Source organism: Cherax quadricarinatus, chromosome 99 (genome assembly GCF_038502225.1).
Source record: "Cherax quadricarinatus isolate ZL_2023a chromosome 99, ASM3850222v1, whole genome shotgun sequence".
NCBI classification, from domain to species: Eukaryota; Metazoa; Arthropoda; class Malacostraca; order Decapoda; family Parastacidae; genus Cherax; species Cherax quadricarinatus.
The window spans coordinates 9,240,951-9,264,368 of NC_091390.1; the positions used below are offsets into that span (position 1 = coordinate 9,240,951).

At 41.1% G+C, this 23,418-nt stretch overlaps 1 protein-coding gene across 13 annotated transcripts in view; it reads left to right on the forward strand.

Annotated features, from left to right (window-relative positions):
* The window catches only part of LOC128704766 (zinc finger protein 84-like), a 516,148-nt gene extending 495,350 nt beyond the window's left edge, over nucleotides 1-20,798 (forward strand). For 7 of the 13 annotated variants that reach the window (XM_070079505.1, XM_070079507.1, XM_070079509.1 and 4 more), the window contains one exon: nucleotides 9,287-20,798. In XM_070079505.1, the coding sequence (XP_069935606.1) occupies nucleotides 10,019-11,341 (1,323 nt within the window). In that variant the 5' untranslated portion in view covers nucleotides 9,287-10,018 and the 3' untranslated portion in view covers nucleotides 11,342-20,798. Of the gene's footprint in view, nucleotides 1-4,969; nucleotides 5,206-5,714; nucleotides 5,834-9,286 lie in introns of all 13 variants that reach the window. The other 6 variants (XM_070079510.1, XM_070079511.1, XM_070079512.1 and 3 more) reach the window with 3 other exon arrangements.
* The last annotated feature ends 2,620 nt before the right edge of the window (nucleotides 20,799-23,418 follow it).

Below are 23,418 nucleotides of genomic sequence, written 5' to 3' on the forward strand. Positions count from 1 at the left end.
GCATGGCTTACGGAGGAAGAATTCTGTTCCACTTCCCCATGGAGATAAGAGGAAATAAACAAGAACAAGAACTAGAAAGAAAATAGAAGAAAACCCACAGGGGTGTGTATATATAGTGGACCCCCGCAAAAAGATATTATTTCAATCCAGAAGTCTGTTTGGGTGCCGTTATATACCGAATTTGTTCCCATAAGAGATATTGTGAATTAGATTAGTCCGTTTCAGACCCCCAAAAATACACCTACAAAAGCACTTACAAAAATACACTTACATAATTGGTCGAGTTGGGAGCTGATCGTTATGCATGGGTCCACTGTATATGTTTGCACATGTATGTGTAGTGTGACCTAAGTGTAAGTAGAAGTAGCAAGACGTACCTGAAATCTTGCATGTGTATGAGACAGAATCAAAAGACACCAGCAATCCTAACATCATGTAAAACAATTACAGGCTTTCGTTTTACACTCACTTGGCAGGACGGTAGTACCTCCCTGGGCGGTTGCTGTCTACCAACCTACTACCTAGAGTATGTAGTATCATCTGCAAATAATATGGGTTTGAGTAGCTGTGATGCATTTGGTAGGTCATTGATGTAGATAAGAAAGAGGAGTGGTCCAAGAACATTTATCTGTGGGACTCCTACTGTTATTGGTTGTGTAGAAGAGTTTGCACAATTTGTGTACACATATTGGCTTCTGTTCCTCAGGTATGACTTTATGTAGTTGATGGAGTAGCCTCATACACCATAGTGTGTTAATTTAGTGTGCAGCAATTCATGGTCGACTATATCTAAAGCTTTATGTAAATCAATGAAAATTCCCATTGGGACTTCTTTCTTCTCTAGAGCAGTATATATTAGTTCTAGCATGTGTATGATAGCATCATTTGTGCTTTTATTATTCATGAATCCAAACTGACAGGGGTTTAGTATGTTGTTTGAGGTGAAGTAGGAATAGATCCATCTATGAATTAATTTTTCAAAGATTTTAGAGAGCAGTGGTAAGTTAGATATTGGTCTATAGTTATTAAAGTAAGCTTGGTCACCTCCTTTGTGGATCAGGGTGGCCCTTGCTATTTTGAGAACTGCTGGGAAAGTGGAGGATTCAGTGAATATGTTAAAGAGTGTTGCAATAATTGTTGACAGTACTTGTGAAGCTTTTTTGTACATAAAAGTTGGCAAGTTGTTTATGTCTCCTGCTTTGTTTTTAAGGGTGTTGATGATGAGCGAGGCTTCTCTTGGGTTGGTTGGAGCTAGGAATAGTGTAAGCGGGTAGTTGCCTGTGTGATAGTGTGATGGACGGGTGTTTGAGCTTGGGATTTTGCTTCCTAGGTTCTTTCCTATGGTGGAGAAGAAAACATTGAGTCTGTTTGCTGTTTCAGTTGGTGGGAGTAGGGGTTCATCTGATTTTGTTAATTTTATTGTTTTATTTTGGGTATCTTTATAGTTCCCAGAATTTCAGATAGGGTTTTCCAGGTCTTTTTCATATCACCTTTGATGTTTTGTAATCTGTTTTCACAGTACAATTTTTTTGACCTTCTTATCAGGCTGATAGGGGCTGACGAGTAATGTTTAGACTGGTCTCTAGTTATTTGCCCCATTCTGTACTGTTTTTCATATTAGTGCTTTGTGTAAATGGATTTGAAGATGCTTGGTGTTAGCCAGGGACTATTCAGTCTCTTTGCTCTGAGCTTTTTAGCTTTTTCTAGGGCAATGCTTGTTATACAGGTAGTTTTTTTTTTATAAATTATTAATATAGTGGAACCTCTACTTACAAGTTTAATCTGTTCCCTGACCTTGCTTGCAACTGGATTTGCTAGTTTGCAGAGTTAAGAAGCATCTTTTCATGATACATTGCCCAAGTTTCAATAAGATAGTCCAACAAACAACTGAGATCCAATTCCTTGATCAAGAGCAAGAGCCCCCTTACCAGTGTCAATTAACCTCCCTTGAGGCCTGCTCACATCTGGAAATTTTACTCGTGTCTGGAGGCAAAAAATTGACCGAGCAGCTGCTCGTATCTGGAAAAACTAGCATGTGGCTGAACTCGTAAGTAGAGGTTCCATTGTGCATTCATTTGTATCTGTATATGTTTACTCTCCCATTCTATTATCTTCCCAGTCCATAACCCCACATCTAGCTTGTGTTTATCTTTGAGTAGTGATGAGGTTGTCACATGTAACCACAAGCGTGATCAAGACAAATGTATATATAGGTGAAGACATGATCACTGTGGCCACAGTCGTGATGGTATTGGCGACAACCACAGTGGTGGTGGCTGGCCCACCTGCCTCACTCTATGCTGCTACCTTCTTCGTTTCTCTAGCTTTTTTCATAGTTTCTAATCACTTCTTTCTGACTGTGTGTGAATACTGTCTCTTTGGGCGAAGCACTGTGTGAGAAATTTGTACAATACAGTGGACCCCCGCCTTATGATATTAATCTGTTCATGAGAGCTCATCGTAAGACGAAATTATTGTTAGCCGAATTAATTTTCCCCATAAGAAATAATGGAAATCAAATTAATCTGTGCAAGACACCACAAAGTATGAAAAAAAAAATTTACCTCATGAAATATTAATTTTAATACACACAAAGTTAAGAAGACATGCACTAAGAATACAATACATGACACTTACCTTTATTGAAGATCTGGTAATGATTGATGGGATGGGAAGAGGGGAGTGTGCAAGTTGTTATTGTTTAGAAGGGGAATCCCCTTCCATTAGGACTTGAGGTATCAAGTCCTTTTCCGGGGTTACTTCCCTTCTTCTTTTAATGTCACTAGGACCAGCTTGAGAGTCACTGGACCTCTGTCACACAACATATCTGTCCATAGAGGCCTGCACCTCCCATTCCTTTAAGACTTTCCTAAAATGGGCCATAACATTGTCATTGTAATAGTCGCCAGCATGGCTTGCAGTAGCTGTGTTAGGGTGATTTTCACCCTCAAAGGTTTGCAATTCAACCCACTTTGCACACATTTCTTTAATCTTTTAATTGGGCAACTTCCTCAATTTCTCTCTCCACTACTATGAAGCAGTTTTCTCAGGTCTGGCCTCTTGCTGTTGAAGATGTTCTTGCAGCTCTTCAGTGGTTAATTCTTCATTGTCCTCCTCCACCAACTCTTCTACATCCTTCCCACTAACCTCCAACCCCAAGGACTTCCCCAATGCCACAATAGATTCCACAACTTGCATAGGCTTCTGAGGGTTAGCCCCAAACCCTTCAATATCCCTTTCTTCTACACATTGTGGCCACAGTTTCTTCCAAGCAGAGCTCAAGATCCTCTTAGTCACTCCCTCCCAAGCCTTACCTATAAGGTTTACACAATTGAGGATGCTAAATTCATCTTTCCAAAACTCTCTTAGAGTCAATTGAGTGTCTTAGGTCACTTCAAAGCACTTTTGAAACATAACTTTTGTGTAGAGTTTTTTGAATTTTGAAATGACCTGCTAGTCCATAGGCTGCAGGAGAGGAGTGGTATTAGGAGACAAAAACTTGACCTTTTTGAAGCTCATGTCCCTAGAAAGTCGCTCTGCCAAGTCTGAAGGATGACCAGGAGCATTGTCTAATACCAGGAGGCACTTAAGGTCCAATTTCTTTTCCATTAGGTAATTTTTCACAGTGGGGGCAAATGCATGGTGTAACCAGTCATAGAAAAGGTCGCTATTGACCCATGCCTTACTGTTTGCCCTCCACATCACACACAAATTAGCCTTGACGACATTGTTTTGCCTGAACGCTCTGGGAGCTTCAGAGGGATACACCAATAAAGGCTTCATTTTACAATCACCACTAGCATTAGCACACATCAACAGAGCAAGCCTGTCTTTCATAGGCTTATGTCCTGGGAGTACCTTTTCCTCCTGAGTAATATAGGTCCTGCTTGGCATTTTCTTCCAAAACAGGCCTGTTTTGTCGCAATTAAACACTTGTTCTGGTTTCAATTCTTCACTGTCTATGTAATCCTTGAATTCCTTCACATATTTTTCAGCCGCTTTTTGGTCTGAACTGGCAGCCTCACCATGCCTTATTACACTATGTATGCCACTACGATTCTTAAATCTCTCAAACCAACCTTTTGCTGGCCGTAAATTCACTCACATCACCACTAGTTGCAGGCATTTTTCTAATTAAATCGTCGTGAAACTTCCTTGCCTTTTCGCATATGATCGCTTGAGAGATGGTATCTCCTGCTATCTGTTTTTTGTTTATCCACACCAATAACAGTCTCTCAACATCTTCTATCACTTGCAATCTCTGTTTCAAAAACAAACTTGCACCTTTTGCAAGAACAGCTTCCTTGATTGCTGTTTTGTTGGCCATGATAGTAGCGATGGTTGATTGGGATTTGGTATACAACCTGGCCAGCTCCGAGACACACTCCACTTTCATACTTAGCAATTATCTCTTTCTTCATTTCCATGGTAATTTTCATTCTTTTTTCTGCATGGTTGGCACTAGAAGCTTTCTTGGGGCCTATGGTGACTTATTTTGCAGGTACAGTCGCTAAGAACACTGATAATACAAAATGTACCGAACGTATGCGTGGATGCGATTGCACTGGCTGGCTTGTAAACACTGGGATGCATGGGGCAGCTGAAGCCACATATGGGACGCATCCCGGATGAATCGCGTGAGGCGAGGCAAAATTTTTGCGTTGAAATGTATCGTATGGTAGATTTAACATAACGCGATGCCATTGTAAGGCGGGGGTCCACTGTATAAGACAAAATTCCGCATGCCAAGGGTCTGCTGCGGACATAGCGGCACACCTTCTCTTTCTTCTGACCCTTGGTTGGTACTGAGACAGCTGTAGTCTAGCAGTACCTACTGTCACCCAGAGGGTTACCAATTTGTATTTTAAAGCACTTGAAACAAAAATATGAAAAAAAATATGAAAAATGTCTAAAAATGACAACATCTTATTATTATTTTTACTGTTACATTTTATTATTATTATTACAGTGGTTCCTCGATAATAGTCGGGCTCGATAGTCATCCTTTTCGGAAATCGTCGCATTATTTTAGTCTCCAAACAATGGCTCACAAATGGTCAGTTGACTCGCTAATCGTCGTTCATCCTGGACGCGTACTCACGGCTCTAGCCGCCTCGGCCTCCCTTCCCAGCCAGTGTGTCATTGTTTACCAGTGAGCGACTTGGCTTGTTCCTGTTTTCTATACACGAACAAGAGTCAATAAAGGTAAGTAAGATGTTATATGTTCATTTATCCATTTTATTAGTGCTTTATATTTGTTTGTCATTGTTTTCTGTATGTTTATCTCTGTTTAATCTTTAAAAAAATATTTTTTGTTAATACTTTTGGATTTTTGAAATGGATTAATTGGATTTCCATTATGTCTTATGGGGAAAATTAAATCAGCTAATGTCAAAATCGGTTAAAGGCAAGTTCTCTGGGACGGTTGAATGCTGTTACCTGAGGGTCCACTGTAATTGTTAAAAAAATTATTTTTTTTTTTTGTGAATATTTTTGTCTGGAACAGATTAATTGTATTTCTATTAATTCTTATGGGAAATATTATTTCAGTTTTTGGCCATTTTTTTTTTAGGCTGGGCTTCTGGAATGGATTAAAGCTGATAACCGAGGGTCCACTGTACATGGTCACAATTTTTTTTCTCCTATGCACTGTATGCTGAAGGGTTTGCTTTATGTGGTGCACACTTACTGCCTTGACCCACTCTCATATCTAGGCCCAAATTTACTGCCGACAGCTTATCTGAGTGAGCTGAGCTCATCACATAGAATTAGGATATGGACCCTGGCTTCAAAGCTGTACAACTACAGCATGGACCCTCAAAGGGTTAAAAATGTAAATGTGACGGTTTTCTTTTGTACATCATGTGATAATAAAAAGAATTGTTTTCTTTTCAGTATATTGTGTTCGTGCTTGTAGATAGATAGGTAAGCTTATTTCTTTGTAAAGTTTTTTTTTTTTATTATTAACACACTGGCTGATTCCCACCAAGGCAGGGTGGCCCAAAAAAGAAAAACTTTCACCATCATTCACTCCATCACTGTCTTGCCAGAAGGGTGCTTTACACTACAGTTTTTAAATTGCAACATTAACACCCCTCCTTCAGAGTGCAGGCACTGTACTTCCCATCTCCAGGACTCAAGTCCGGCCTGCTGGTTTCCCTGAATCCCTTCATAAATGTAACTTTACTCACACTCCAACAGCACATCAAGTATTAAAAACCATTTGTCTCCATTCACTCCCATCAAACACACTCACTTATGCTGGCTGGAAGTCCAAGCCCCTCGCACACAAAACCTCCTTTACCCCTCCCTCCAACCTTTCCTAGGCCAACCACTACCCCGCCTTCCTTCCACTACAGACTGATACACTCTTGAAGTCATTCTGTTTCTCTCCATTCTCTCTACATGTCTGAACCACCTCAACAACCCTTCTTCAGCCCTCTGGACAACAGTTTTGGTAATCCGGCACCTCCTCCTAACTTCCAAACTACGAATTCTCTGCATTATATTCACACCACACATTGCCCTCAGACATGTCATCTCCACTGCCTCCAGCCTTCTCCTCGCTGCAACATTCATCACCCATTATTCACGCCCATATAAGAGCATTGGTAAAACTGTACCCTCATACATTCCCCTCTTTGCCTCCAAGGACAAAGTTCTTTGTCTCCACAGACTCCTAAGTGCACCACTCACCCTTTTCTCCTCATCAGTTCTATGATTCACCTCATCTTTCATTGACCCATCCACTGACACGTCCACTCTCAAATATCTAAATACATTCACCTCCTCCATACTCTCCCCCTCCAATCTGATATCCAATCTTTCATCACCTAATCTTTTTGTTATCCTCAAAACCTTACTCTTTCCTGTATTCACATTTAATTTTGTTCTTTTGCATACCCTACCAAATTCATCCACCAACCTCTGCAACTTCTCTTCAGAATCTCCCAAGAGCACAGTGTCATCAGCAAAGAGCAACTGTGACAACTCCCACTTTATGTGTGATTCTTTATCTTTTAACTCCATGCCTCTTGCCAAGACCCTCACATTTACTTCTCTTACAACCCCATCTATAAATATATTAAACAACCACGGTGACATCACACATCTTTGTCTAAGGCCTACTTTTACTGGAAATAATCTCCCTCTTTCCTACATACTCTAACTTGAGCCTCACTATCCTCATAAAAACTCTTCACTGCTTTCAGTAACTTACCTCCTACACCATACACCTGCAACATCTGCTACATTGCCCCCCTATCCACCCTGTCATTCACCTTTTCCAAATCCTTAAATGCCACAAAAACCTCTTTAGACTTATCTAAATACTGTTCAATTATATGTTTCACTGTGAACACCTGGTCCACACATCCCCTTCCTTTCCTAAAGCCTCCTTGTTCATCTGCTATCCTATTCTCTGTCTTACTCTTAATTCTTTCAATAATAACTGTACCATACACTTTACCAGGTATACTCAACAGACTTATCCCCCTATAATTTTTGCACTCTCTTTTGTCCCCTTTGCCTTTATACAAAGGAACTATGCTTGCTCTCTGCCAATCCCTAGGTACCTTACCCTCTTCCATACATTTATTAAATAATTTCACCAACCACTCCAAAACTATATCCCCACCTGCTTTTAACATTTCTATCTTTATCCCATCAATCCCAGCTGCCTTACCCCCTTTCATTTTACCTACTGCCTCACGAACTTCCCCCACACTCACAACTGGCTCTTCCTCACTCCTACAAGATGTTATTCCTCCTTGCCCTATACACGAAATCACAGCTTCCCTATCTTCATCAACACTTAACAATTCCTCAAAATATTCCTTCCATCTTCCCAATACCTCTAACTCTCCATTTAACCCTTTCAGGGTCCGTCCCATAGATCTACGGCTTTACGTTCAGGGTCCAAACCGTAGATCTACGCCATGAGCTCAGCTCACTCTGATAAACTGTGAGTGGTAAATTTGGGCCTAGATATGATAGAATACATCTATGAGGTATGTGTGCACCACATAAAACAAATCCTGCAGCACACTGTATAATGAGAGAAAAAACTGAGACAGTGATTTTCTATTAAAACAGCGACTTTGCAGTGTTTTTCGTATGTTTTTTATAGTTGTGTTTGCGGTTTCTTGGTCTCGTTTGATAGAATGGAAGACATATTACAGAAATAGAGATTATTTTGACTGGTTTTAGCACTGGAAATGACTTGAAACTGAGCTCAAAGTAGCAGACATGTTAAATTTTTGCCGATGTTCAAGAGTAATCAAACGACCTCACACGTCTAATACACGCCAGCTGGTGGGTCTAATATACATTCACAAATGTGGTGATGATATTCATACAATTATTACAATATTGCATAACAGTAAATCTATTTTTTGGTGTGAATGAAAATTCATTATATGAATAAAAAATCAAAATGGAATTTATTTGTAAAGCCTCAAAACGTAACTAATGAACAGAGGAAATGTTAGTTTAGTGCCAGGAATACCTACATTGTTTATTCTGGACCCTATTTTGAAATTGGAATATTTTGAACTTTGTGTTAAATTGGCCAAATTACCAATTTCTGATCACTTTATTTTGTACTTGAAACAGTTGACTTGGTGATTTCTTGTGCTCAATCGATAGAATAGCAGTAATACTAGTGAAATAGCTAACAATTTGGTCGACTGGAATTAAGTAATTGGCCTAAAATGGGAGTCAAAGTCGGCAAAATCGCTGATTCGTAAATATCACTGACACATCAAAATTCGTGAGAGCATAATTTCCTAAATTTTCCATCAAATTTCGTACTTTTTGTTTTATTACCTTCACAAAAAGATTCTCTACCATTTCATAAGAAAAATAATTTTTTTTTTTTTTTTAAATTCTTGGACACTGGGGCACCACTTCAGATTTTGGCCTTGGACCCTGAAAGGGTTAAAGGTTACAATGTGTAATTACAATTTTGTTTTGCTAAGTACAAAGAGAACCTCTATCATGCCGGGGCATTATGGGCAACCTAATCCTAATACATAGTAACTAATTAAAACAAGACAAGATAATAAGTACATAGTAACTATACTTAAAACTAGACAAGAAGTAGTGGTTAACTGATTTACAATTTTATTTAAACTTAATATAAATGTGAGGTAGTAAGGTGGAGTAAGGTTATGTAAAATTATCTTGAAATTGCACACAAATTCTATATTACAAGTAATGGTTCAGGTGGTAATATTTCATGAATTGGTGGAATATTGTACTAAACTCTCTCATGTTTCTGTTTCAGAAGTATTTTGTGGAACACTACCAGGCTGTATCTTCCCAGACAATATATCTTCAGTAGTTCAAGAAGCACCAGTGTTAAGTGTCTTCAACAACAACTGATATTGCAGAAGTGTTGTGTGGAACACTACCAGGCTGTATCTTCCCAGACAATATATCTTCAGTACTTCAAGAAGTATCAGTGTGTCTTCAACAACAACTGATATTGCAGAAGTGTTTTGTGGAACACTACCAGGCTGTATCTTCCCAGACACTATATCTTTTTTACTATAAGAAAGGCAACACTTGTGATTCTTATGAAGTTTTAGCTGGCCAGATATTACTAATTATAACAAGTTTGTTTTCATAATTAAAATTCAATAAAAAAATTGCATGGCAATTCACCAAAAAATACAATTTAGTAATATTATAGTTAAAATTAAAAAAATCTGTTTTTAAACACAAGAGAAAAGAATAAAAATATTCTTCTGTATATATTCAGTGTTTTAGTACATATATAGTGTTGTAATACATTAGTACAGTGTTGTAGTACATATATACAGTGTTGTAGTATGTATATTAGTCTTCTAACACAAAAAAAATCATAGTCTTTAAAGATGAAAATAAACTTTATTAGTGCTCATTGGTAGAAAAAGTTTACCAAAAAGACTAAATCTTGAAATACACTTGAGAGTACATAAGAAAGATTAACTATACCAATGTTGAATGACTAAAATATTTTAAAATGAAGTAAAATATGCAGAAACATAAACCATTTCATTGTTCAGAGTGTCAGAAATGTTTTACTGTAAAAGGCAGTCTTGTGGCACATATGCGAATACATACAGGACATAAACCATTTCAGTGTTCAGAATGTCTGAAATGTTTTACTGTAAAAAGCCATCTTGTGAAACATACACGTGTACATACAGGAGATAAACCATTTCAGTGTTCTGAATGTCTGAAATGTTTTACTGAAAAAGGCAGCCTTGTGACACATATGCGAATACACACAGGACATAAACCATTTCAGTGTTCAGAATGTCTGAAATGTTTTACTCAAAAAGACCAGCTTGTGTCACATATGCGAATACATACAGGAGATAAACCATTTCAGTGTTTAGAATGTCTGAAATGTTTTACTGAAAAAGGCCATCTTGTGTCACACATGCGAATACATACAGGAGATAAGCCATTTCAGTGTTCAAATTGTCTCAGATGTTTTAGTCGAAAACACAGTCTTGTGAGGCATATGCGAGTACATACAGGAGATAAACCTTTTCAATGTTCAGAATGCCTGAAATGTTTTACTCACAAAGGCCATCTTGTGTCACACTTGCGAGTACATAGAGGAGATAAACCATTTCAATGTTCAGAATGTCTGAAATGTTATACTCTAAAAAGCACTCTTGTGATACATATGCGAGTACATACAGGAGATAAACCATTTCAGTGTTCAGAATGTCTGAAATGTTTTACTCAAAAAAGCCATCTTCTGACACATGTACGAATACATGCAGTAGATAAACCTTTTCAGTGTTCCGAATGTCTGAAATGTTTTACTCACAAAGGCTATCTTGTGTCACATATGCGAATACATACAGGAGATAAACCATTTCAGTGTTCAGAATGCCTGAAATGTTTTACTCTCAAAGGCCATCTTGTATCACATATGCGAGTACATACGGGAGATAAACCATTTCAGTGTTCAGAATGTCAGAAGTGTTTTTCTGAAAAAGGCCATCTTGTGACACATATGCGAATACATACAGGCGATAAACCATTTCACTGTTCAGAATGTCTGAAATGTTATACTCACAAATGCCATCTTGTGTCACATATGCGAGTACATACAGGAGATAAACCTTTTCAGTGTTCAGAATGTCCGAAATGTTATACTGTAAAACACAGTCTTGTGATACATATGCGAGTACATACAGGAGATAAACCATTCCAGTGTTCAGCATGTCTGAAATGTTTTACTCAAAAAAGCCATCTTGTGTCACATATACAAATACATACAAGAGATACAGTGGAACCTCGGTACTCGACCCAAAACCTTTCAGGGTCTGTGCCATAGAACTCCGCCAAAATTCTAGCGGCCTCAGATTTAGCACGAGAAGGCTGGTAGGCATACATCTATGAGAATGGGTCTGTGAGGTCAGTGTGCACAGTATATAGAAAATCTGGGCACCCACATGGCATTGTGGGAATGCCACCTCAATATGCTTTGTTTACCATGCCTCCTGGCAATGCAGCTCTCACTCCAAGGCAAATTGGGGCTCTCCTCTTCCTAACTGATAGTTCTGGCACTGATGGAAGTGGATCTGAAGAGGAATTCTATGGTTTTGGTCAATTTGTGACCCAAAGCAGTGAACAAGATATTGAAAATAGTGCTAAAAATCTTGATGACCCTCAACCTTCCACCTTGGGTGCTGGTGTGTCTCAGTCACGTTCAGCTGTACCGTATTGCAAAAGAAAACTAATGTTTTCACATGGCCAGACCTTGGGCATGAGTAATGGTGATTGTGATGTGGACTTTAATTTTATTGCTCTTGATGACCATTTGAGTAGTGCTAGTAATGAATCATATTCACCAGTGAAGCGTCAGTATGTTTGCCACCACATGTGCTCGGGTAGTGTACCATATGCAATTCCAAAGGGACGGGGTACATCCTGTAGTACATCCCATGGCCCTGAACCTGGAATAGACAGTGAAAGTGAGGATGATATGGCTACAGTTGGTATGGATAAACCACAGGCATCAGTAGGTGGTGGTAATGGTGATGCCATGGACACACAGCATGACGTACCAGCCCAGGCCGAGACCCACATGGCTGACTCATCAGATCCAGGACAAAGTGGAGTGTCAACCACCCTCCCCACCACAACCACAACTAGCTTATCTTATCCAGTATCCACCAGCAAACTGCATCTGGGATTGGCAGCAAAATCCCACTTTTGTTCCCAATCCCCATCAGTTTGATGACAGTGCAAATGAACTGGAATTCCTTGAACCATTCTTCAACAAGCACTTGATGGAAAATATAGTCAGGGAAAGTAACAAGTACAGTGGACCCCTGCCTTTTGGCGGCTGCGACTTTTGTGAAATCCGACTTTCTGCAAAATTTTTTGGAAAATATAGCCTTGTGGTTCATGATTGGCCTTGTGATTCAGTGACCATCTGGTATGCGTCCAAGCAAGTGGCATCCCAGCATCAGTTCACACACAAAGCCAGTCTCCCACACCATTCACACTCGGTGTGCCATTGTTTATCAGCGAGTGACCATCACCCCATGGGTTCATACAATACATTTCATAATAATTGATTGTTTTTTGTGCTTGCAACTGCTAAATAAGCCACCATGGGCCAAAAGAAAGCTCCTGGTGCCTGGCCTTTAGTTATGAAGGAAAGAAACGTGATAGAATACAAGGAAAAAACTCGTAGCCAAGTACCAAAGTGGAGGATGGAAAGAGAGGGAAGAATGTGCCTTCAGTGATTTAGTGATTCTATGATATGTACAATACTAAAGCAGCAGATATTGATAAAGGTTATTGCGCCACTCAGTAATAAAGTGTAGCATTAACAGTGTAGAAAGTAAGTTAAGCATTTAAGTAATAGAAAAATAACATGAAAGTAACTCTCCAATGTTATTGGAGGTGTATAGAGCCACTGATCATACACTGCCCTTTTATCTTCCACCACCCTAAACCTCTGCCAGAATCTCCTCCATCAAACTAATCAACCACAACTAGCTTATCTTATCCAGTATCCACCAGCAAACTGCATCTGGGATTGGCAGCAAAATCCCATTTTGTTCCCAATCCCCATCAGTTTGATGACAGTGCAAATGAACTGGAATTCCTTGAACCATTCTTCAACAAGCACTTGATGGAAAATATAGTCAGGGAAAGTAACAAGTACAGTGGACCCCTGCCTTTTGGCGGCTGCGACTTTTGTGAAATCCGACTTTCTGCAAAATTTTTTGGAAAGTATAGCCTTGTGGTTCATGATTGGCCTTGTGATTCAGTGACCATCTGGTATGCGTCCAAGCAAGTGGCATCCCAGCATCAGTTCACACACAAAGCCAGTCTCCCACACCATTCACACTCGGTGTGCCATTGTTTATCAGCGAGTGACCATCACCCCATGGGTTCATACAATACATTTCATAATAATTGATTGTTTTTTGTGCTTGCAACTGCTAAATAAGCCACCATGGGCCAAAAGAAAGCTCCTGGTGCTTGGCCTTTAGTTATGAAGGAAAGAAACGTGATAGAATACAAGGAAAAAACTCGTAGCCAAGTACCAAAGTGGAGGATGGAAAGAGAGGGAAGAATGTGCCTTCAGTGATTTAGTGATTCTATGATATGTACAATACTAAAGCAGCAGATATTGATAAAGGTTATTGCGCCACTCAGTGGCGCAATAACAGTGTAGAAAGTAAGTTAAGCATTTAAGTAATAGAAAAATAACATGAAAGTAACTCTCCAATGTTATTGGAGGTGTATAGAGCCACTGATCATACACTGCCCTTTTATCTTCCACCACCCTAAACCTCTGCCAGAATCTCCTCCATCAAACTAATCAAACTAACATCTCCTCCAAGGTAAGTGTAAATATTTCTTATTTATAAATTACATACATTGTTTTAGTGTGGATAGTGTTGGTGGCTTTAACTAGCACCTCCACTACCACTAATTTGTATGGCTTCTCTCAGTGGCCCTTATAAACCCAACAACACCACCACCACTTACTCCTCACATATGTTATGACATATTTTATTCATTGTAGAGTATATATCACATTTCTATGTTATTAATATTCTTTATTATGTCATATTAGATGAATTGTGATAGAAAAATAAGCCGTAGAGATGATATTAGCATCATATTAAAGCATAATAACTCGCTTCCCTCTCTCCCCTCTCCTACCTGTCTGCTATGCACCAACAAGATTCTCCAGTAAAGGTAAGTGTGATGTTAAATGTTCATTTATCCATTTTATTAGTGTTTTATCTTCATTTGTCATTGCTTTCTGTATTATTTTTATTATTATCACACTGGCCGATTCCCACCAAGGCAGGGTGGCCTGAAAAAGAAAAACTTTCACCATCATTCACTCCATCACTGTCTTGCCAGAAGGGTGCTTTACACTACAGTTTTTAAATTGCAACATTAACACCCCTCCTTCAGAGTGCAGGCACTGTACAGTGGACCCTCGACTAACGCTATTAATCCGTTCCTGAGAGCTCATCGTTAGTCAAAATAATCATTAGTCAAGTTAATTTTCCCCATAAGAAATAATGGAAATCAAATTAATCCGTGCAAGACACCCAAAAGTATTGAAAAAAAAAATTTAACACATGAAATATTAATTTTAATACACACAAACTGAAGAAGACATGCACAGTTACATGGCACTTACCTTTATTGAAGATCTGGTGATGATTGATGGGATGGGAAGAGGGGAGTGTGTTGATGGTCTTAGTGTTTAGAAGGGGAATCCCCTTCCATTAGGACTTGAGGTGGCAAGTCCTTTTTCGGGGTTACGTCCCTTCTTCTTTTAATGCCACTAGGACCAGCTTGAGAGTCACTGGACCTCTGCCGCACAACATATCTGCCCATAGAGGCCTGTACCTCCCGTTCCTTTATGACATTCCTAAAGTGTTTCACAACATTGTCAGTGTCACCATTAAACACTTGTTCAGGTTTCAGTCCTTCACTGTCTATGTACCCCTTGAATTCCTGCACATATTTTTCAGCTGCTTTTTGGTCCAAACTGGCAGCCTCATCATGCCTTATCACACTATGTATGCCACTACGATTCTTAAATCTCTCAAACCAACCTTTGCTCGCCTTAAATTCACTCACATCACCACTAGTTGCTGGCATTTTTCTAATTAAATCGTCATGCAACTTCCTAGCCCTTTCACATATGAACGCTTGAGAGATGCTATCTCCTGCTATCTGTTTTTCGTTTATCCATACCAATAATAGTCTCTCAACATCTTCTATCACTTCCGATCTCAGTTTCGAAAACATAGTTGCACCTTTGGCAAGAACAGCTTCCTTGATTGCCGTTTTCTTGGCCACAATAGTAGCGATGGTTGATTGGGGTTTTGTGTACAGCTTGGCCAGCTCGGAGACATGCACTCCACTTTCATACTTAGCAATGATCTCTTTCTTCATATCCATAGTAATTCTCACCCTTTTTGCTGTAGGGTTGGCACTAGAAGCTTTCCTGGGGCCCATGGTGACTTATTTTGCAGGTGCAATCACTAAAAAGGCTGTGATAATATGAAATGTTCTGATTGTATGCTTGGAAGCGACCGCGGTGGCTGGCTGGCTTGTAAACACTGGCCAGAAGTGGACGCATTTCAGACGGAACGAATAGTGTTGGTCGAGTTTTTTAGAGCTAATCGAGGCAAAATTTTTGCGATAAAATGTATCGCTAGTCAGATTTATCGTTAATCGATGCCATTGCTGGTCGAGGGTCCACTGTACTTCCCATCTCCAGGACTCAAGTCCGGCCCGCTGGTTTCCCTGAACCCCTTCATAAATGTTACTTTGCTCACACTCCAACAGCACATCAAGTATTAAAAACCATTTGTCTCCATTCACTCCTATCAAACACGTTCACACATGCCTGCTGGAAGTCCAAGCCCATCGCACACAAAACCTCCTTTACCCCCTCCCTCCAACCTTTCCTAGGCCGACCCCTACCCCGCCTTCCTTCCACTACAGACTGATACACTCTTGAAGTCACTCTGTTTTGCTCCATTCTCTCTACATGTCCGAACCACCTCAACAACCCTTCCTCAGCCCTCTGGACAACAGTTTTGGTAATCCCGCACCTACTCCTAACTTCCAAACTACGAATTCTCTGCATTATATTCACACCACACATTGCCCTCAGACATGACATCTCCATTGCCTCCAGCCTTCTCCTCGCTGCAACATTCATCACCCATGCTTCACACCCATATAAGAGCATTGGTAAAACTATACTCTCATACATTCCCCTCTTTGCCTCCAATGACAAAGTTCTTTGTCTCCAAAGACTCCTAAATGAACCACTCACCCTTTTCCCCTCATCAATTCTATGATTCACCTCATCTTTCATAGACCCATCCACTGACACGTCCACTCCCAAATATCTGAATACATTCACCTCCTCCATACTCTCTCCCTCCAATCTGATATCCAATCTTTCATCACCTAATCTTTTTGTTATCCTCATAACCTTACACTTTCCTGTATTCACTTTTAATTTTCTTCTTTGGCACACCCTACCAAATTCATCCACCAATCTCTGCAACTTCTCTTCAGAATCTCCCAAGAGCACAGTGTCATCAGCAAAGAGCAACTGTGACAACTCCCACTTTATGTGTGATTCTTTATCTTTTAACTCCACGCCTCTTGCCAAGACCCTCACATTTACTTCTCTTGCAACCCCATCTATTAATATATTAAACAACCACGGTGACTTCACACATCCTTGTCTAAGGCCTACTTTTACTGGGAAATAATTTCCCTCTTTCCTGTATGTAAATCTATATTTAATCTTTAAAAAGATATTTTTTTGTTAATACTTTTGGGTCCATTATTTCTTATGGGGAAAATGGTTTTGCCAGTCGTGAATTTTGCCTTTCAGCAGACTCTCTGGAATGTATTAATCACGAAACTTGGGGCTCCACTGTATTTTGAGTATGCCATGGCAAATACAATCATATCTCCACAATCAAAACTACACTGATGGAAAGAGACAACTGTAGTTGTAATGTATTTGTTTTTTGCAAAAATAATGCTTACGTCTCATGTTTATAAGCATAATATAAAATCATATGAGTCTACAGATCAGTTAATTTCTACCCCCGGCCTTCAGTGAAATCATCCCAGTGAACTGATTTATCTACTGTCATGTATGTTGCACTTCTCTGACAAAACCAGTGTAGACAGCCTGCACTGCCTGCACAGACAGCCTGTGCTGTCTGCCAGCCTAGTTCATATTTTGTGGCACTCAGGTGCTGCCCTCTCTAGGCCTGCCCAGATCAGTGGGACGCTGGTCCCACTCGCTCTCACTCAGCGGCCTAGAATCAGACAACAAATCCTACTCCTCTTTCCCTCGTGGGCATGTCCCTCCCGGGCCATGGGCACAAATGCACAAGCCTGTGTACCCACCATGACTTTGCAAATAAAATAAGAAGCCTCCGAGGCCTTTATCATTACTCCCAGCTACCAAGTTTCATATCGTTCACATTGGTGGGAAGCGGTGGTCGCAGCAAGTGTGTTTGCCCAGAGAGAGGAAGGAAGAAGGAATGAAGCTTGTGTTCACTGCATCACCCTACACAACAAGCATCCATCTCTCAACAAGTTATCCTGATGCCATGTCTGCACGTTTCAGCATTCAGACAGGTACAAGCGGGATCTACCTGAAATTTTCCTCTTCAAGGGGGGCTCCTTGGCGTGGTGAAGAGGCTCTTGGTCTGAGGAATTAGACCTGTCAGTCTCCTTCCTCAGATCGAACCTAATTACCCCCCAATCCCCCCTTCCCTATCCCATCCTCCCCTTTTCCCTTTCCTCCTCCCCCTCCCCACCCATCCTTTTTGCCCTTCCTCTTTTTGGCCTTTGGGATTTTTCCCACAGGCACGCTAGTTCCTAGGTAGGGGAAAGGGTACCAGGGTCCATCCCATTCTGTTGAGGCTCTTGGCAGTGGTGTAGTTTGCCGTGGAATCTGGATCACCTGGGGATGTCCCGATCCCTCTCCAGTATCCTGGAGAGTGGCTTTGGGTGTCTTTTGGGCGACGAGTGTATCTCTGGAAGCCACCTTTCAGATTCCAGGGGCGGTGGCCAAAGGAGGTATGCTTTGTGGCAGATATCCGGCCGCCCTCTCTTTTGTCCATCGAGGTAGCTCGGCAGATGTGAGGTTGCTATCCCAGATTGCTGGTTTACTGGCATGATGGGTAGGATAGGGTATGGCACGGGTTCCATGCTGCATCTATGCTACTTGTGGTGCTGAGTTCCTCTTGGGCACAGAGGGAGATTTCTGGCCCTTTCATTCCTCCTAGGAACTATCCCTCCCCGGTCCCCCCTTTTTTTACTGCTTTTTTTCCTTTTTATTTTCCTTTCTTCTTTTCCTTAAAAACAAAAAGAAAGAAGTAACCTAACCATGGAGAACCCAATCCATGAACCTGCTACCCCCAGGCCCCTTCTTGATACCGCACCCAGTTCTGACCGTGCCTCATCTTTGGACCACTCTTCGGACACTCCTCGTGCCTCTGTACCTCTTGCCGGTGCTGTTTCCTCACCCGCTTCAGGTACTGAGGTCTCGACTGACTCCTTTGATTTATCTGACCTCCGCTCTCCTTTGACTATGCTTCTGGTCTCTCCCTCTATGGTGCGGCAATTTTTGAATTGCCAGCCCGTTCCACGTCGGACCAATTCTGGTCCCACGCCTAAACACAAATGGCAATTACCTGCTGATGATACTTCTCCACCTTCTCGTTCTTCTCAGAAAAGATCAACACATCCTGCACTCCCTTTCCACTCAGTTTCAGACTGCACAATGGACTAAATTCTTCACTTTACGACCAACTTCCTCTACCGCCTATCTTTCCGACCACAGTATTGGCAAGGCACTCCTATGCCATGTTGGTAAAGATATTTCTTTTCATGCTCTTAAGAGTGGTATGCACATCATCACTGTACAGAATGCTACCCAAGCTCATAATCTTTCTATTCTTACACTTATCAATACTATTCCTATTACTATCGAAAAACATCATTTCCTCAATTCTTGTAGTGGTACCGTCATTCTCCCCCATACCATAGTCCAACAGAATTTCCAGACATGTGGCAATGACATTCTCGAACAGCTGGAACTCCAAGATCTCCCAATTATCATGGTAGACACTTACGTCCTTCCTGCCTGCAGGCGGAGACGTTACCCTTACCAACTTCCTCTACTGCCTATCTTTCCGACCATAGTATTGGCAAAGTGCTCCTATGCCATGTTGGTAGAGATATTTCCTTTCATGCTCTTAAGAGTGGTACGGGTATCATCACAGTCCAGAATGCTACCCAAGCTCATGATCTTTCTCTTCTTTCCCATATAGACAGGGCCGGATTGCCGCATAGGCAAACTAGGCATTTGCCTAGAGCCCCGCGCATTTGGGGGCCCCGGGGTCCAAGGGGTTCAGGGGCTCATCCAAGACTGCACACATGGTACAAGTACAAAGGGGTCCCTACCTAAAAAGTTCAAGTGTTTGGAGAGTAAAATTGATTTTTAAAAATTAATCAAAACAAAAATAATGAAATAAAATAAAATAAAAATAAATAAACCTAACTATAGATGGCAACACTCAACACGCCTTTGTTTACATCAGAACAGCTGTGTTTTCCCGCTAATGGGTGAGTATGGGAGATTCCTCTCCAATTTTCTGTAGTAATTACACGTTATCTAGACTTGAACTGTGACAAATTAACTGAAGTGTTGTTGATAGACATTGATGTGTATGGATAAATGTTTGTTTTTGCCTCTAAATTTTAAGGGATGAAGCTTTTGAAATGTTTGAAGAGAAAGCTAAACTGCTGGTGAAAGACTACAGTTACCGGGCTGATCATCAGCGGTCAAGGAAGAGGAAACGCAATTTTGAAGAGCCAGACAATGAAATTGTGTTGCTACCAAGGCAGAAATGTAAGACAGCTACATACTTCGTCATTCTGGATTCACTGATTACAGAATTGGTGAAAAGAAAAGAAATCTACCAGAATCTCAATGACAAGTTTGGATTTCTGTTCAAAATTACTACTATGCCAGATGCAGAATTGAGAGAAGCTGCATAAAAGTTGCAATGACAACTTTCAGCAGATGTTCAGGACACATTTGTTGAAGAAATAGTTAATTTTTCTGGGTATATGAATCAGATTAAAGCTTCACCTGAAAAATGTGCGCCCTCAGCTGCTTTGAAACATTTAAGAAATGCAGGTATCTCAGAAACCTTCCCTAATGTTGACATAGTGTATCGCCTTTACCTAACACTTCCAGCTACTAACTGTGAAGGAGAACGTTCATTTTCTGTTTTGAAAAGAGTGAAAGACCAGCTCCGTTCAACAATGAGCCAAGACAAATTGTGTAACCTAGCCTTGTTGACCATTGAGTGATCTAACCAGAAATATTTATTTTCAGAATATAATTGATGATTTTGCCAATATGAAATCCAGAAAAAAGTTTATTTAAGAAGTGCCTGTGAATATAAACAATTCTTTATTTTCTTGAGTTTATATGATTTGATAGTCTTATGCATGATGCATTGATAACAATAATGGTCAGTGATTTATAAAGGAATAATAGTGCTGTAGTGGTTATGCTGAATATAATAGGTACATGATGTCACTACTTTAATAGCCTAATCTAGTAATACTATTGAGTTTATTCTCTTTAAAATGCATGATTTAACAAGATAGTTATAATGGCTGTTGGTGAATGGTTTGGGTTGTCTTGATGTACTTTCCTATTAAATTTAATCTAAATAGCCAGAATGTATTTAATTAGACCTTAAACAGGCTCACACAGACCCCCCCCCCCAAGCTGGAAGGGGTCGCTTCGCTTACCCGTAACTCAAAGGGGCCCCGCCAATCTGAATAGCCTAGGGCCCGGAGACTTCTTAATCTGGCCCTGCATATAGATACTGTTCCTGTCACTATTGAAAAACATCATTCCTTCAATTCTTGTAGTGGTACCATCATTCTGCCCCATACCATAGTTCAACAAAATTTACAGACATGTGGCAATGACATTCTTGAACAGCTGGAACTCCAAGATCTCCCAATCCTCAAGGTAGACACTTAAGTTCTTCCTGCCCGAGGGTGGAGACGATACCTTAGCAATGTGGCTCGTTTAACTTTTGACAGCCGTGAACTCCAATCCTCAGTTTATGTAGCAGGACATCAGTTACAAGTTGGAAAGGTGATCCCTACACCACAACAGTGTAGAAATTGCTGGTGATTTGGCCATCCAGCAAAATATTGCAGATCCATAGCCGAATGCCCAGTCTGTGGTGCTGATGACCATTCTAATACGTCTTGCAATCGACCTCCCTCTTGCCTTAATTGTCATGAGGCTCACCCTTCATACTCTCGCCATTGCCAAGTCTACTTAAATGAGCAGGAAATCCGTTACCTCAAAGAGGCAGAAGGTCTCCCTTATGCCATGGCAGTTTCTCATCTCCACCTCCGAGGGAGACTACCTCGTGTTTCTTATTCCCGTGTTTCAAAACGTCCCCCCACTTCTGGGGTCCCATCTTCTGCAGCCTCCTCTGTGGTTACCTCTCCCATAGTCACTCCTGTATCTAATTCTTTTGCTTTCCTAGGCTCAGACGTCCCTACTTCAATGCCTCAGTCTGTTCACACTTCTTCGTGTTCTCCCTCACAAGCCTCAGTATCGACGAGACCTTGTGCGACACCTCCCAATCGTCCCTCTACTTCTCAGAAGTCAAAAAAATGTCCTTTAACCCCTCCTTCCCTTCCACCTCATTTTGCTTTCCCTGTCTCTGTACCAGGTTCTTCCCCTCTCACTGGCTCTGTTACAAGTGTAGAGGTTCACCCTCCTCGTACTATACCTACCTCCCCTGTTCCCTCCCAAGTTTCTTCCTCTTCTGCCACCTCCCAGGTTTCTGCCTCTTCTGCCCCTTTCAACGCTTCTTCTCCAGTTCCCTCCACCCTTTCGCCCCCCTACCTTGGTACAGTCCATTACCATTCCAATCTTTACTCATCCTCCCCCTACCATCTCCAATATTGTCTCCCATATGACGTCTCTGAATTCTGAAACACTTGAAGCAATCTCTGAATATATTGCAGAGACCAAACCATCAATGGATACTGATCCACCCTCTGTTCCTTCTCTCTCCTCTCCTCCATCTGCTCAACTCCTTTCTTCAGAGCGCATCATTCCTTCGCCGCTTGAACGTTTTCTGCTGCCTCCGCATGTGGACTTTTCTAACCCCTCTAGTCTGTAGGAACCCTTACCTGCAGATTTCAAGTATCTTTATCATTGCCAATCATGGCCTATTTACAGTGGAATATATGCGGCCTCAGGGGTAATCGAGGTGAGCTTCAGATGTTACTCTCCCAGTTTTTCCCTGTTGGTGTTTGCTTACAGGAACCAAAATTACACTCTGCTGTTATCTCTCCCATCTCAGGCTATAATTTATTGCATTCTTCAGATCCTTTTCCTGATGGGACCTTTAATGAAAGTGCCCTTCTTCTATGCACTGATATTCCGTACATTCAGCTATTTGTTCGTACTTCGCTGCATTACACAGCAGCCCGTATCCACTTGCATAGGTGGTATACGCTCTGTTCTTTATATCTCTCCCCTTCTCGGGCATTATCTATTCTGGATATTGCCTTTCTTGTTTCGTCATTACCACCACCGATTCTGTTACTTTGGGATTTTAATGCCCATCATTTCCTCTGGGGGGGGGGGTCTCACTGTGATTCCTGTGGCATTCGGTTAGAGGCTTTTCTTGCCACCCACCCCCTCCATGTTTTAAATACAGGTACTCACACCCATTTTGATCCTTGAACTCACACTCTCTCTTACATCGAACTCTCGGTCTGCTCTTCCTCCGCTGCATTAGACTTCACCTGGTCTGTTCTCCCGGATTTGCATGACAGTGATCATTTCCCAATCATTCTTACTTCCCCTTCATATTCACCACCTCTTCGTATCCCACGCTGGCAATTTAATCTGGCAATTGGGACCTTTGCTCACAACTGTTTTTAGTGAGGTTCCTTCTTCATCCTCCATTGATGAGCTTTTTCACCTCTTCTCGTCCTCCATTTTAACCGCAGCTTCTCATTCTATACCCCAAACTTTGGGCAGGCATTCTCAGAAATGCATGCCTTGGTGGTCTCCTGCTTGTGCTCATGCAGTACATTTGAAACGCGCTGCATGGGGCAGGTATCGGTACAATAGAACCACGGAGAGACTTCTTGATTTTAAACAGAAGCGTGCGATCGCTCTCTGTGTCATCCGTGATGCTAAATGCACTTGCTGGTGAGATTATGTCTCCATTATCATCTCTGCTTCCTCTATGAGTGCAGTCTGGAAAAAAGTACAAAAACTGAGTGGTAAATATTCCCCTGACCCGG